We start from the raw sequence: 14,682 nt of genomic DNA on the forward strand, positions 1-14,682 counted from the left end.
CTGCAATAGGAAATTTAACAACGGGTACGAACATTATTGTTCCGTAAAGTGCCCACAGTGCCTCGCATCGCCACCATGTAACAGCGAGTCGCGCGAAATCGAGTGTCCCGATTGCAGACGTGTGTTCCGCGGTAACGGTTGTCTGGAGTACCACCGCAGGATCGACTCCTTTAGTCCGCGTCGCTCCGTTTGTGCAACGCTGCGTATATGCCGGAATTGCGAGCGATTCGTTAATCTTTCGCGGAGGGCACACATTTGTAAAACTCGTTTTTGCGTCACGTGCCGGTGCAACAGACCGTACAATCACTACTGCTTCATGACGCCACTGAAAGACGCGACAAGACCGAAACGTTACATCTTCATTTCTTATGATTTCGAAACGCAGCAATGCGAGACGGTAGACGGTGGCGCGACGACAAACATAAATGTGCCGAACTTGTGCGTAGCGCAACAAGTGTGTACGCAATGTATCCACGATCCCGATATATCGAACGGCTGTTCCGCTTGCGGGCTCGTACGTAAGTTCGTTTTCAGGAGGGAACCGGTGAAGGAGTTGGTAGACTTTGCTACTCGGCCCGTACAGGACTTTGCCCGCATCGTATGCATTGCGCACAATGCAAAAGGTTTTGACGCACAATTCATACTGCGGCATATGGTTGAGCGGGTTGGAAATCCGCCGCAGGTCATCCTAAGCGGCAGTGAGATCATTATGCTCGAAACGGGTCACACCCGATTTCTGGATTCCTTAGCATATATGCTGTAACGGGCAAAATTATTCTATCGAGGGTTATAAAATAACGTGCTCGGTTACCCTACGGCGCAGTCACTAACCTAAATAATTAGATATAGAGAGATAAGAAAAAAGAAAGATATGATTGTTGGGCGCCAGACGCACATGCGTTGGAAAATAGATAATTAGAGAAAAAGATAAAGGTAAAGGTAAATGTAATAGATAAAGGTAAGGTCAGGTTTTACGACGGTTTTGCACAGCTTGCTCAGTATAGACAAGATAATGGTAGAGGGGAGGGGTTGAATCCAATAGATAAAATAAGAAACAGGTGAAGCAGAAATAGTATCGAGTATATTGATTAAGAAGCGATAAATTTTAATAACAAGCAAATAACTGAAGAGATTGAGATACAATTGAGATAGATGCGATAATCAACTTACAGCCAGAGAAAAGTTAAGCGAGAGATTTAACAAATAACGGAACGTTTTCCGAATAGGCGCGAGGTATGCGTAGGCTCGCGATACTATGATTCAAGGTAATAATTAATACGGTTTTATAATGAATATGCAGAACAGAAAAAGATATACGGTACTTAAATCAAGCATTGATCAAGTAAACCATAAAATATGAGAAGCGATTATAAAACACATGCGAAATACAAAAATTGTAATAGTTATCACATTACCAGAATTGTCAGCAATATAACAGAGGCAGGGAATTATTAATTACAAGGTAAATTCAAGAAAACAGGTCAAGTAGAGAATTATTATAAAATATAGATACTAACAGATAATACGTAGTCTTTAGTTTGCGGTAAGTGCGAGAAGAAAAAGCGATAATGTTCGGTACGGTAAAAGATAATTTAAGATAAGACAAATAATATTCAAGAGAATTAATAGGCAACATACGACAAACCAAAGAGACTACGGACAACTACGGTCAGCGATATTAGCGAAGAAAATAATGAAAAAGGTGTTAGGCGATACAGCGCAATACTCCAATGTCAAATGAACGACGAGCGGGACCGCGCGGCGATGTAAGATCGCTCACGCGGTACACTCACTAAGATAAATTAATCAAAGGTAATAGGTAAAGAAACAGATATGAATTACTCAGAGAAAGTATAGCGAAATAGTAATGCTCAATAACGAAGATAAGAATTGATCATTTAAGAGAACACGCTGCTATACAGCGATATTAGACATTTAGATATTCTAGAAGAGAAAGATAATAAAATGAAGCGATAGTCACTAACAATGCGTAAGTAATAGTCAACCAGTCGCGAGGTTACTTGCAATAAGAGGTAGAAAGGGACAAGATAAGGGACAAGATAAATAATAGAGAATAAGATACGAGCCCAGGTGGCTCACGCAGACCAACTGCAAGATAAAGAGAAAGAGAGAGATAAAGATGCGATATATATTGCAAGTAATCTCGTGGCTTCACAAAATAGAAAAGGAGCCCAGTCTCGTAAGGCTCTGGAGTGGTTGGTCGTGAAAGAGCGCGAGCTGGATATTGACATCAAGCATGCCGGAAACGGACGTGAGTTTCGGATTCCGGAGACGGGTCGCAAGGTGGACGGATATCATGTCGCGGGCGACGGTACGCGACACGTCTACGAGTTTCACGGTTGTTTCTGGCACGGCTGTCGTAAATGTTTACGAATCAACCGCGATAGGCGTAGCGTCAACGGCGAGACGTTGGATAGGCGTTACGAGGAAACTCGTGCAAAGATCAGCCGTATGCGCGAATTGGGTTACCGCGTGACGGAACAGTGGAAATGCGAGTTTGATCGGAGCTTGAGGGAGAACGAGGAGATGAGGGAGTACGTGGCAACACACCCGCTGATTGCTGGCGCTGCCACGAGCGAAGCACTCAATCCGCGTGATGCGTTCTACGGCGGTCGAACGGGGAACGCTTCCCGATACTACGAGGTGAAAACAGATGCAACGGGCAACGCGTACGAGGAAATACGATACGTCGATGTTTGCTCGTTGTATCCGTTCATCTGTAAGAATGGAAGGTTCCCTGTTGGCCACCCGACGGTCTACGTTGGAGAGGAGTGTAAGCTCTTGACAGGGTCAAGCGGTTGCGACATCACGCGAGTTGAGGGGCTCATCAAGTGCCGAGTTTTACCGCCTCGCAATCTTTATCACCCTGTTTTGCCGGTGCGCATGCATGACAAACTCATGTTTGCCTTGTGCCGCTCATGTTGTCAGAGTTTGAACCAGGACGAGTGTAGACATGATGACGAGGCTGCGCGAGAATTCGAGGGCACGTGGGTGTCGATCAAATTAAAAAAAGCCGTGGGAATGGGATACAAGATCAGGAGCATACGCGAGATCTGGTCGTATACGGTGACATCGTTTGACCCGACTACTCGTCAAGGTGGGCATTTCGCCGGCTATATCGACACCTTCCTCAAGATTAAGCAAGAGGCAAGCGGCTGGCCTGCTGAATGCGAGGACGAGCCGGCTCGAATGCGCTACCTTGATGAGTACGAGCGGGTCGAGGGTTGTAACGTGGCATTTCGATTAGGCCTGCCCGTTACAAGTTACTATCTGAACCCTGGGCGGAATCCCGGCATAAGGGTTCGGAAATCGAGTCGCGAAATAATCAGAGAGAGAGCGCCAGAACTGGAGTCACGCACCCGGGCTTCGACAGGGACGAAATAGCGCATTGCGAACAAGATATTACAGGCTTTTGTTTTTTTTTATTTTTTTTCGAATACACCGGCTACCAGCCCGCGACCAACTCCGACGCCGAGGATATTTCGAGGCAAGGCGAAACCGCGGAGATCTCGCGAGAAGGATACCGAGGCTGCAGAGGGGGAGACAACGCAGATCCCTGCAACGCGGGAATCCAAGGCGGACGCGATTCCCGCTGGCGGCCGGCGTGCCGCAGCCTCCCCACTCACCCCGCCTACGCCCAACCGAGACAACCGCGAGAGACCAGCTACGGACGAGGGAGCACCATCCCGCCCAACCCCAGGACCCCGTAGAGCTGCGCGGGAGACGACATCGCGATCTAGCCTTAAGTTCTGCGCCGCGTAGCGACGACAGGTGCGCGGCAAGTTGCGCAATCCCCAAAATCGATGACAGATCGATTGTTGCGCATTCTTAGGGGGATGACGTCACGGAAAATTAGCGTGACGAGATCGGCGTTGCGGCCGATCGGCCATCGGAGATCACTCGAGTTCTGGCGAGCAATCTAGAAGCACGTGTGTCGCGAAATAGTCCGTGTCCGAGTTTTGGTTTTTTTTTCTTGTCGCGCAGGAGAAGGTAGAAATTGCGAGGGGAATGGCAGCCAAGGGTCAAGAGGGAGTTGGTCAATTCGTGGCATGGATGTGGAGCGGTAAGCGCTGTTAACCTTCTTGCGAGAGAATCTCGAGAGATAATTAATAAAGGCTTGCCGAGGACGGATAGCCAGTGAGGATTGGCGTTAGCGACAGTACTCAAGATTCTTTAGCCGATACATCTGCTTGGTGACCGTAGCCTGAGTTGCGCGTAAGGAAGTAGCGTTAATTTCAGGTGATCGAGGAGATCGAGTCGAGTTACGGGTTGAGTCGAGACATTATTGCCTTGAGTTTGAGTGTAACCGAATTCCATTACACGGGCTCACTTCAACTTAGTCCGATACAGCCTCAGTTCTCGTATAGGTCGCGAGCAGTCTAACGGGGAGCATTCGAATTCGCGACTGCGTCCCACTGTCGCGAAGAAAGTTGAGCTCGGGTGCGTGCTAGTAAAAATATTCTTTTGTAGAGGATGGTCGCGGGTGACGCGACGAGCCTCGTTTCCGTTTGGTTTTTAGTATAATCCGTTAGTAATAAGTTGGCGACCAGCGCCCGTAGGCATAAGCAATTTTATTTCTTTTTCGTTTGATTGATTTATTGCCGATCGCGGACAGCGTCGGCCGAGAATTCGGTTCCGTTTCCGTCAAGGGGTTTAGTATTAAGTTGGCGATTAGCGCCATTCTGTAGAGGACGATCGCGGGCAGCGCGTCGGGTCCTATTTTGTTTTTGGTTTTTTTTTTGTGTGTAAATTAGCGGTTATGGTTAGTACAGCGACTAGCGCACGTAGGCCGTAGAGGTCTTCTGGATCCATTCATTTTTTTTTTTATTGATTATTTTGTTTGCTCTTTCTTTTTTTTCTAAAGCTAAACGTTTGCGTTTGGAATCGCGAGGAAAAACTTTTGCAGTATGGTTATTATTTTTATTTTTTTTTCTGTATTATCGCTATTTGGAAATATATTGTCTAATTTTATTATTGCCTTGTGAAATAACTTGTTGGCGTACGTGTGACGTATCTCTCTCCACCCAAAAATTACCCCTCCCCTCTCCGCGGTACTGAGCTACCGAGTATATGATCGCGGTATGTCGTATTACCGATTTCGAGGCGTGTTGATCACGCCAGGCGCCCAACAAATTTCGCGGTATTGTTTCAGGTTCAGGGTACATCGTGGACGCCGATCTATTGTGCACGCGGTCAGTTCTCGGTCATCTTCTCCGAGTGACCGAGGAGCGGGAAAAATCCACGTCACAGGGTATACGGCTAAATCGCGACCGTATTGCTAAAAATCCCGGCATGCGATCAGTTTCCAAATTATGTTTAAATTCGTTTCGGAGCAAGTTCGGGCAACGCGAGAATCTGGTAAAAGCACAGGTTATAAAGACGCGTCAGCAGCTGCTCGAGCTTTTGACCAACCCTGAAGTCGAGGTGTCTGGTTTGCTGCCCGTGAACGATGATGTGTTGTACGTGCGTTGGTCACACGCGCAACACAGCGTTGAACCGTCAGCGTTGGCAAACGTCGTGATTGCCTCGTACACCACTGCCCAGGCTCGGCTGAAGCTCTTCTCGTTCCTTGAGAAGCTTGATCGGCGCGTGCTCTATTACGACACCGATTCAGTAATTTATACCCGAAACCTCCCAAGGCCAAACGAGTATGAACCTCCCACGGGCAACTTTCTTGGCGCCCTGACGGACGAGTTGGCGTCTTACGGCCGTGGGAGTTTTATACGCGCTTCCGTCTCGGGAGGGCCAAAATTCCATGCTTTCATCATTAAACGTGCGAATGGTGAAGAGGTGAACATTTGCAAGGTGAAAGGCATATCACTGAATCACACGACGAGCTCGAAAATCAACTTCGAGGCCATCAAGCGGATGGTGGTAGAAGCCGCTGCACCCATTCCCTTAGAGTATCGCGCCGTTCGTCGAACGGAACTGCACGCAGTCGTGACGCGCTCCGAGCGCAAAACGTGTAAACCGGTATACGTGAAAAGGCGTTGTTGCGTCACGAGTTTCGATACGCTGCCCTACGGTTACCGCACTGGATGATGACGAAGAACCCAGACTCCGGGCAGTTGCACACCACCGCCTCCGTCTTCTCACCCTGCGGTAGTACAGACACCCGGACGGCAAGCCACGCGCGCATTTGAGCGACAGACAGATAGATAGACGAACAAATAGACAGACAGACAGAGGACACCGAAGGGATTCTTACCCCAACCGTCTGTTATTCCAACCGGTGAGACGCCAGGTCAACCCATCAGATACTCTCTTGTATGTGTCCCACCAAACTGTATAAAGGTTAGTACCACGGTTAAACCCTACGCATGAAAAATTGTGAAAAACTCTCGCATTGCTCGTAAAAATTCATCTCGTAAACCACGGCGGGGCGCGCTGTTTTCAAGCTAATATCACTGCGCGCACGCGTACGAATAAGCTCATGGCGTACGCGCCTCACGCACAATCAGCTCGACCGCGCCCGCGCCGATGAGCTCGTACCTGCGCGGTTACGCTTCCGCTTGCGCTTGAATAAGCTCATGGTCAGCGCACGACAGGAGTGCCGCTGCCGCCGCCGCCGCCACCACCGCCGCGGCCCCGAGCAGGCTAACGTAGTGAAAAAACGTGTTTTCAATTGTTTCAATTTTTTATAGATCCCGCATTATCCCTGGATTCTTCTTTTTCTTGTTCTTCTTCTTCTTCTTCTTCTTGTTTGATGACGGACACGCGTTGGAAACATCCGTTTTCGGCTATTGTAGCCGGGCCGTCAGGATGCGGTAAATCAAATTTCGTCAAGAACCTTCTGCGTCATGGAACGTCAATGTGCGACATAAGATTCAGGCGTATGATATGGAACTTTGACGAATAGCAGCCGTTGTACGACGGGGACAAGAGTATATAGTACCGCGAGGGGTTACCGCAACACGCCGATTACGAGGGTGACAAAAAACCGAAACTTTTGGTAATCGACGATCTGATACGAGAGGCTTCAGACAATGTCATCGTTGATCTTTTTACCAAGGTCTGTCATTATAAGAACTTCGGCGTTTTCTACATAACACAAAATCTCTTTCACAAGGGCCACGGTCAACGAGATATTTCCCTCAACGCAAACTACATGGTCTTCTTCACAAATCCACGGGATCGTGCCCAAATTCAACATCTTGCCAGACAGGTGTATCCCGAAGATCCGAGGTTTCTTCAAGAGGCCTATCACAACGCTACCGCAGCGCCACACGGATATCTGCTTTTCGACCTGGAGCAATCCACTCCGGAGAATTGCCGTTTCCGATCAAACATCTTCCCTTCAGACGATAATCACTATGTCTACGTTCCGCGAAAGGATATGAAGGTCACCAATGCGCACTGGGTTCCAGTCGTTCAGCTGTGATGCCTCGAATACGCCGTACCGCGTCCGGTCGCAGAGCTCGTGCCGATTTCACCAAAGCAAACGCAGTAGCGCTGCACGCTCTGCAGAAATTGAACCCGTTGCAGAGATCAGCATTGCTACGCACGGCCGACAATTCGTTAGTAAAGACCATTTGTGCGTGTGCATCGAATACCTTGGAGGGTAACGTAGCACTGTCCAGAATTCAGAAAAATCGTCTGGCACGTCATAAACAGACATTACGGCGGTTGGCCAGCAACCGGGGTACCTGGAAGTCCAAGAAACGTTCTCTTGTTCAACGTGGGAACGGAGTTCTCACCCTCTTGCTCGCTGCGTTACTCGGGACTTTAGCTTCCAGCCTCTTCTCCAAGTAGCAAAATGGAACGTACAACGAAGATGGTTTTAATTCCTATGGAGAGTATGGTGAGATTTCAACAACGCGTCAGCGAGGGTATAGCCGCTACGCTTTCACCTGGAAATTCAACTACCACACGCACCGATCTCTTTTCAAGACTCGACAACGAGATGAAGGACATTTTGAACAAACCGTCGAAAGACGATGCAGAAAAATGGAAACTCTATCAGCAGGTACTTCAATGATATTTGTTTTTTGCAAACGACGTGCAAACCCATGAAATCAGACGTTCTCGAGGAAAAGGAGAAGAAGGATGAGGAGGAGGAGGAAGAAGAAGGCGGAAACACAGCCGAAGAATCAATGATATCTCCCACCGTAGCTGCGAGTCCTGGCAACGTACCTCGAGAATACGTGGGGAACGATACGCTTTGGAAACACATACGCACATTCGACGCTTCGGGTCTACCGACGGTAACATCGCAACAACTATTGACACACACCAGTAGTTCCCCGACGAAGCGACGAAGTTCCGCAAACGTTACACCCGTAACCAGCCGTTCTCACGATGCAGGATACGCTCTACGCAAACGCGCCACCGGAGCATCCGGTTGGAAAACACTTCGGCTGAAGAAAAATGACGACTCTTCTTGAAGAAACGTATTACAATCCCTCGCATACTGCCGGTTACGCGGGAGCACGAATTCTGGAAGATGTTGCACGCGAAAACAACTCTCGCGATTCGGTGAGAAATTTCCGAGAGCTAGGTACAACGTTTCCAACATAGACGACGTATGGGAAGCTGACCTGGCTGACCTGAGTTCTATGAAGAGCCGCAACAACGGTTTTCGCTATCTCCTGGTGGTCATCGATGTATTGAGCAAGTACGCATGGGTCGTCCCGCTGTAACGAAAGACAGCCGCAACTGTTGCTGAAGGTTTCGAGCAAGTGTTACACACTACGCCGCGTAGACCCGACCTACTGCAAACGGACAAAGGTAAAGAATTTGTCGGGAGTGCTTTTCAGAAGATACTTCGCGACACTGAAATGCGATATCGTGTTACTCGTAATCCCGACGTGAAAGCAGCCATCATGGAGCGATTCAACCGTACACTCAAAGAACGCCTGTGGCGTTACTTCACGCATAAAAAGACGCAACGCTACGTCAATGTTTTGCCACAAATCGTGCAAGCCTACAACAATACAGTTCACTCGAGCATCGGCATGGCGCCGTCGGAAGTGACGCTTCGCAATGCTGCTACAGCACGTGCCCACATGCAAAAGCGTTATCCTCCGTGTCCAAATGGCAAACCGAGATTCCATTCGAATGATTTTGTACGATTTAGTAAAACCAAGGGAACATTTGAAAAACGCTACGCGGCAAACTGGAGCGGAGAATTATTCAAGATCCTACGAGTACTTGCACGTTCACCGATAGTGTACGTCTTGGAAGATCTCAACGGCGAAGTAATCGATGGCTTGTTCTACGACCCTGAACTTCAGCGTGTGGAGGGGGAAACACGGAGATGATAAAATAGCGTGCTATTACAGCATGTCTCTCAGTTGTTGAGTGTTCACCGTTCGACTCGTGCATCAAAAAAAAATCAAAATGTCCCGGGATCAGTTTTACCTAACTTTACCGAGCAACAGCTCGATGCAGTTTTTTCCGGAGAATCGGACGTGCTGTTACATTACCCAGTTACCGCGTCAGATTCAACTAACGGGAGACTGGGAAGTTGGGCTGGCCGAAATTCCTTATCCACTCACGTTCAAACACCCTCAGGGGTAGGTGCCAGTGAAAAATGAAACGATACCCTGTGTCACGTATTACAATACTACCGGGGAAAGTGCAGTTGAGGTATCAGATTGCAAGGTATCCGAAACCAACAAATCATCAAGGATCCCCGGCTGCCAGATGTTTATTTATTGCGATCTGGTGGAGCCACGTATCGTTGGAGATGTTTACGCCCCGCTGTTACGAGTCATTGAAACATCCGGCAATGACAATATCTTACAGGCCGAATCAGAGATGACAACACTATTGCCACTGTACTACGTACCACTGATGCTCACGAACTTTCAAACCATCGAGATCGAAATAAGAGATCAATTCGGTAGCCCAGCACCATTCACGAGCGGGAAACTGACGGTAATGCTGCATTTTAGACGCGTTCAGTGATTGACTGGAATCACAGGAGTCGCTCAGCAAAAAAGAGAGAGAGGGAAAACATACCAGGTACGACATGGCTCATTATATGCAACATTACGAAAATCAGCTCGGCGGTAAAGGCATAGAGACGGTTTACCGAGGAGCACCGCATCAACGCGGGCACGGAATCGGCAGATTCTTGGGAGGCCTGTTTCGTCGAATACTACCTCTGCTGTCCAGTGGTGCTCGCGCGGTCGGAAGAGAAGCACTACGTGCAGGGATGAACGTCATGACAGACGTAAGAAACGACACTCCGTTCAAACAGGCAGTCAAGAGTCGTTTCATAGAATCAGGACACAAATTGAAAAGAGCTGCTGAAGAAAAAATTGATAAACTCATGAAGGGCAGCGGTTATAAAAGCCGAGCCGGCGGATTAGCGCGTCAGTCAAACATTGCCCGCGTCAACAGACTTGTCGGCGCGCACCGAGCAGCTGGTACTGCGAGAAAAATTAGACCAAGGTCGAAAAAGAAAAGATCGGCCAAGATACCAAAGCGTGCCGGAACCGCCAAGAAAACTGAACAGAAAAAGTGTTGTAAAAAACGGGACCTTACAGACATATTCGGACCCCGGTAAGCCCACGCGCCGCTCGTCTTCAACCTAAACATCAACAATGGCCTTCCTACACGCGCACTCGGGTGAGTGTATAAAGTCGGAACTGGATTTGTTTTCTCTACCACCAACGCAGACGTCTATTAAGGCTGGTCAATGGGTACACTACAAGCCCGTATCATCTCTAACCGACGATTCCTCGATTGAATTTGTTGTACCTGGAAACGGTGATGAGTACATCGACTTGGCACACACTATGCTTAGCGTACGAGTGAAGCTACAACCGTCTGCTCCCACCCCACCGGCAGGCGAAGGCAACGCGGCTACTCCGCATGCCACTCCGGTAAACAATCTGCTTCACTCGATGTTCAATCAAGTCCATATATTCTTCAATCAAAAACTAGTCTCACCAGCCAACAACTCTTACGCCTATCGAGCATATATAGAGACTCTACTGAATTACGCACCGCCCGCCAAAAAATCCCATCTTTCTTCGGCTCTATGGTACGACAGCGAGGATGGAGTATCGGATGTATACGACGCCGACGCCGTCGGTGCTGACCAAGGTTTCATCGATCGCAAATGGATCATGAGTAATGCACGTACCGTTGATCTGATTGGACATCTGCACTGTGACGTATTTAATCAAGACAAATTTTTAATCAACGATGTGGAACTGCGTCTTCGACTTGTGAGATCAAGAGACAGTTTTTGCATCATGGAAGCCGAAAATCGCCACAAGCTGCACATACTGGAAACTTCACTGCTCGTTCGCCGAATGAAGATCAGCCCTGGAATCTTGCTGGCGCACGCACGGACGCTAGCCAAAGGTACGGCAAAATATCCCGTAACCAGAGTCAAGGTGAAAGCTTTCACCATACATGCAGGAGTACAGGCAGAAACACTGGACAATGTCATACTCGGACACCACCGAAACGAATGATAATCGGTTTTGTCAGCAATAAAGCCTTCAACGGCGACAGACAGCGTAATCCGTTTAATTTTCAAAACTACTCTTTGAATTTCCTGTCGTTGTACGTCGACGGGGTACAAGTCCCATCGAAGCCGCTACAGATGAGTTTTGGCAAAGACGATCTCTAGGTGGACGCTTATTACACCCTCTTCTCCGGTACGGGGATTAATTTTCTGAACGAAGGAAACGGTATCGATCGGCAACAGTTCGCTAAAGGAAATTGTCTATTGGCTTCTGACCTAACCCGCGATCTCTCGGCCAACTGTACATCGCACTGGTCGCTCATCAAACATGCAACTCTCAGGGTCGAAGTGTGGTTCGACGATGCCCTCAAAGAAACTGTGAATTGCCTAGTGTACGCTGAATTTCATAATCTTATTGAAGTTGATGCTGCACGTCAGGTCATTACAGATTTTTCGGGCTGAGAAAGAGAGAAATCATGCCCCTCCTATCACGACCGCTTCTATGACATACCAGGTGATGATTTCCGTTAGAGAGAGAGAGAACACTGTGACTACACCACGCTAACGTCTTCAAGGGGAGCAACAGACTGGCTGGAGACACCCGATAAACAAAAATTGAGACGGGGATTGTAACACAAGGCTGTATATAAACACCCGTAACTACGGTGCCGAGCCAGTCAGCATTCAAACTACCCCACTGCAGGTTCGCTCTTCCTGCTCTTTATTCATTCGACTACATTCTTTTAAGTTCAAGTTCAAGTATGGATGACGTGATAGATATTCAAGGGTTCCGAAACATCTATGGTAAATTTATACCGAAAGAGGTGGCTATCGTCACCATCGATCACCGCTACTCGGCACATTGGTTAGTAGAACCGCCATATCCCTTCACGGATCTGCCGCTCAAAGAACGTGGCGTGAACAATTACGTAACGTGTTACCATCATGGCATCGAGTGGTTTGAAGGTGACATCTCGCTCCTTCAATTAGACGTTAACCTCCGAGAAATCGCACGTAACGCTTATCGAATCTTTGCCCGTGGACAAGAGAAATGTAAATATATTGAAAATGGTACCGCGCGTCAAGTATTCAACTTGGAGGACATCGATTGTCCGGCGTTCGACAAACTGGAACGGTCTTCGGTATGTTGCTTCTTCCACGGCGTCAAGAAGGAGAAATTTTTCACATGTGCGATTAATAACGCACTCAAACTGAAGAAATGCATCAACGATAACAATATTCTAAGTGAATACGATTATACAGAAGCATTGTCAGCCAGTAAGCGCAACATCACCGGAGAGGAGAGTTCGACTAGTAATCAGCCACCCCAGGTACCAGAAAGAAATTCCTCGCTACAAGCAGTAATACCAGAGTCAGTCGCTTCACTGAAAATCTCTCCTGATCCGTCTGCGCCTACGTCAGACGGCGAAGTTACCGTTCCTCATGACATACTTACTACTGCGATTGACTCACATACCTCCTCACAATCTTCTACGAGTGGTATGATTATCTCCGATAACGAGGGCGAAGAAGAAGAAGAAGAAGAAGAAGTACAAAATGAACAGTCTACAGATATGGAGCGCGTTGCCGGCGATTCCGAACGGGAAGACCGGGGTTTTTGCAGCGGATCAGATGACCCTCATCTGGACACGCCCAACAGCCTTTGTGTCAAACACGGATGATCACACGCGCTCCGGTAGCCACTGGGTGGCATTTTTCGTCAGTTCCTCGGGACACGGTACATACTTCGACAGCTTCGGATTACCACCATTCGTCCCTCACCATAAGCGGACTTTAGAAAGAAATTGCAGACGATACGACTGGAACGACAGACAGCTTCAAAGCCTCACTTCTGATGTATTTGGACAATTTTGTATTATGTTCATGCACTTTATGGCTGCTGGTTTTTCTCTGCGGGCGTTTTTCAATATATATACTCCTGACCTCGAAAGAAACGATCGTATCGCAGAATTATTCCACAACCGAATAGCCCATGTCACGAAACGCAAAACTAACACCATTAATTCAAATCACATTTATCCTATAAATTGTCTTCAATGTTGTACCTCTGAGAATTGTAATGTTGCTGATTATAAGACTGGTAAATAAAAAGAAAAAAAAACCTTGCTAACATATCTTGTGTAATTATAAGAACATTGTAATTATTATTTATTCGTTATCTGTAATAACCATGTATGTATTTGCACCTGTGTTAACCGAATAAACCTATGAGGATGAGATTTAATTTTTATACGCAATCCACCATTGAGTTCTGTTTCCTCACCCACCCGCCCGCATCCTCGTACATCTAAGTATGCCTGTAGCCTTACATCAAGAAAGAGAGAGAGAGAGAGAGAGAGAGAGAGAGAGAGAGAGAGAGAGAGAGAGAGAGAGAGAGAGAGAGAGAGAGAAAGAGTGACCAGGTCTATATTTTCCAAGCACACGTAAACCTTAGGATAAACACTGACGGCGTGGTAAGGTCAGTGACACGAGCACCCGACGCAGAGAGCAGGGATGGAGAAAGAACGAGAGCCTTGGTGGAAGACCTGTAACCCCAAATGTCCAAGTCACAGAGTTCGCTTCGTGAACGGAGGTAGCGGGGCAGATGGGTAAGTGGCCCCAGAGTCTGCCGCACGGCCAGGGGCACTAGGGTAAGGGGAAGGAGATCGTCTCATGGTCAGGGTGCACAGGCCCAGAGGCCATCCCGTAGAGTCCGGAATCTGATTCGCGGTCAACAGTACCCGGGGTAAGAGGTCGCCACACGATATTCACCACTTGGCGAGGGGGTCGCGGGCGAAGGGCTAACGAGCCGCGGAGCTTCGAAGCGGAAAATCGGCTCCTTGGCAAGTGGTTGCGGAAAAGGGGTGGTCGTCCGGAGAAGCTTCTAGAATAAAATACCTTCTAGACGAGGGGCTGCGGGGAAACGGGATAGTGCCCAAAATTTACTCCTTGGCGAGGGGCAACGGGGGAAGGGGAGGTCCCCCGGAGAAGCTTCTAGAATAAAATACCTACTGGACGAGGGGTGGCGGGGGAAGGGGATGGCGTCCTAAAGTCACTCCTCGGCGAAGGGTGGCGGGGGAAGGGGAAGGCGTCCCAAAGTCACTTCTAGGCGAGGGGTGGCGGGGGAAGGGAAAGGCGCCCCAAAGTTACTCCCAGGCGAGGGGTTGGCGCCAGAGAGGGGTGCGAGGGGGGTTCGTTGTGAGGCCCCAAAGTGCCTCTATACTACTGATACTTAT

At 48.4% G+C, this 14,682-nt stretch overlaps 1 protein-coding gene across 1 annotated transcript; it reads left to right on the forward strand.

Annotated features, from left to right (window-relative positions):
• Nucleotides 1–10,571: 10,571 nt before the first annotated feature.
• On the forward strand, nucleotides 10,572–11,453 carry LOC124299589 (uncharacterized protein F54H12.2-like). The gene has a single exon (XM_046752855.1). It carries the CDS (start codon nucleotides 10,572–10,574, stop codon nucleotides 11,451–11,453), a length of 882 nt encoding a protein of 293 aa, XP_046608811.1.
• The last annotated feature ends 3,229 nt before the right edge of the window (nucleotides 11,454–14,682 follow it).

Source organism: Neodiprion virginianus, chromosome 3 (genome assembly GCF_021901495.1).
Source record: "Neodiprion virginianus isolate iyNeoVirg1 chromosome 3, iyNeoVirg1.1, whole genome shotgun sequence".
NCBI classification, from domain to species: Eukaryota; Metazoa; Arthropoda; class Insecta; order Hymenoptera; family Diprionidae; genus Neodiprion; species Neodiprion virginianus.

Bases quoted from the DNA above. Each gene is read 5' to 3' on its own strand.
- LOC124299589 (XM_046752855.1), top strand. From the start codon at position 10,572: ATGGCCTTCCTACACGCGCACTCGGGTGAGTGTATAAAGTCGGAACTG.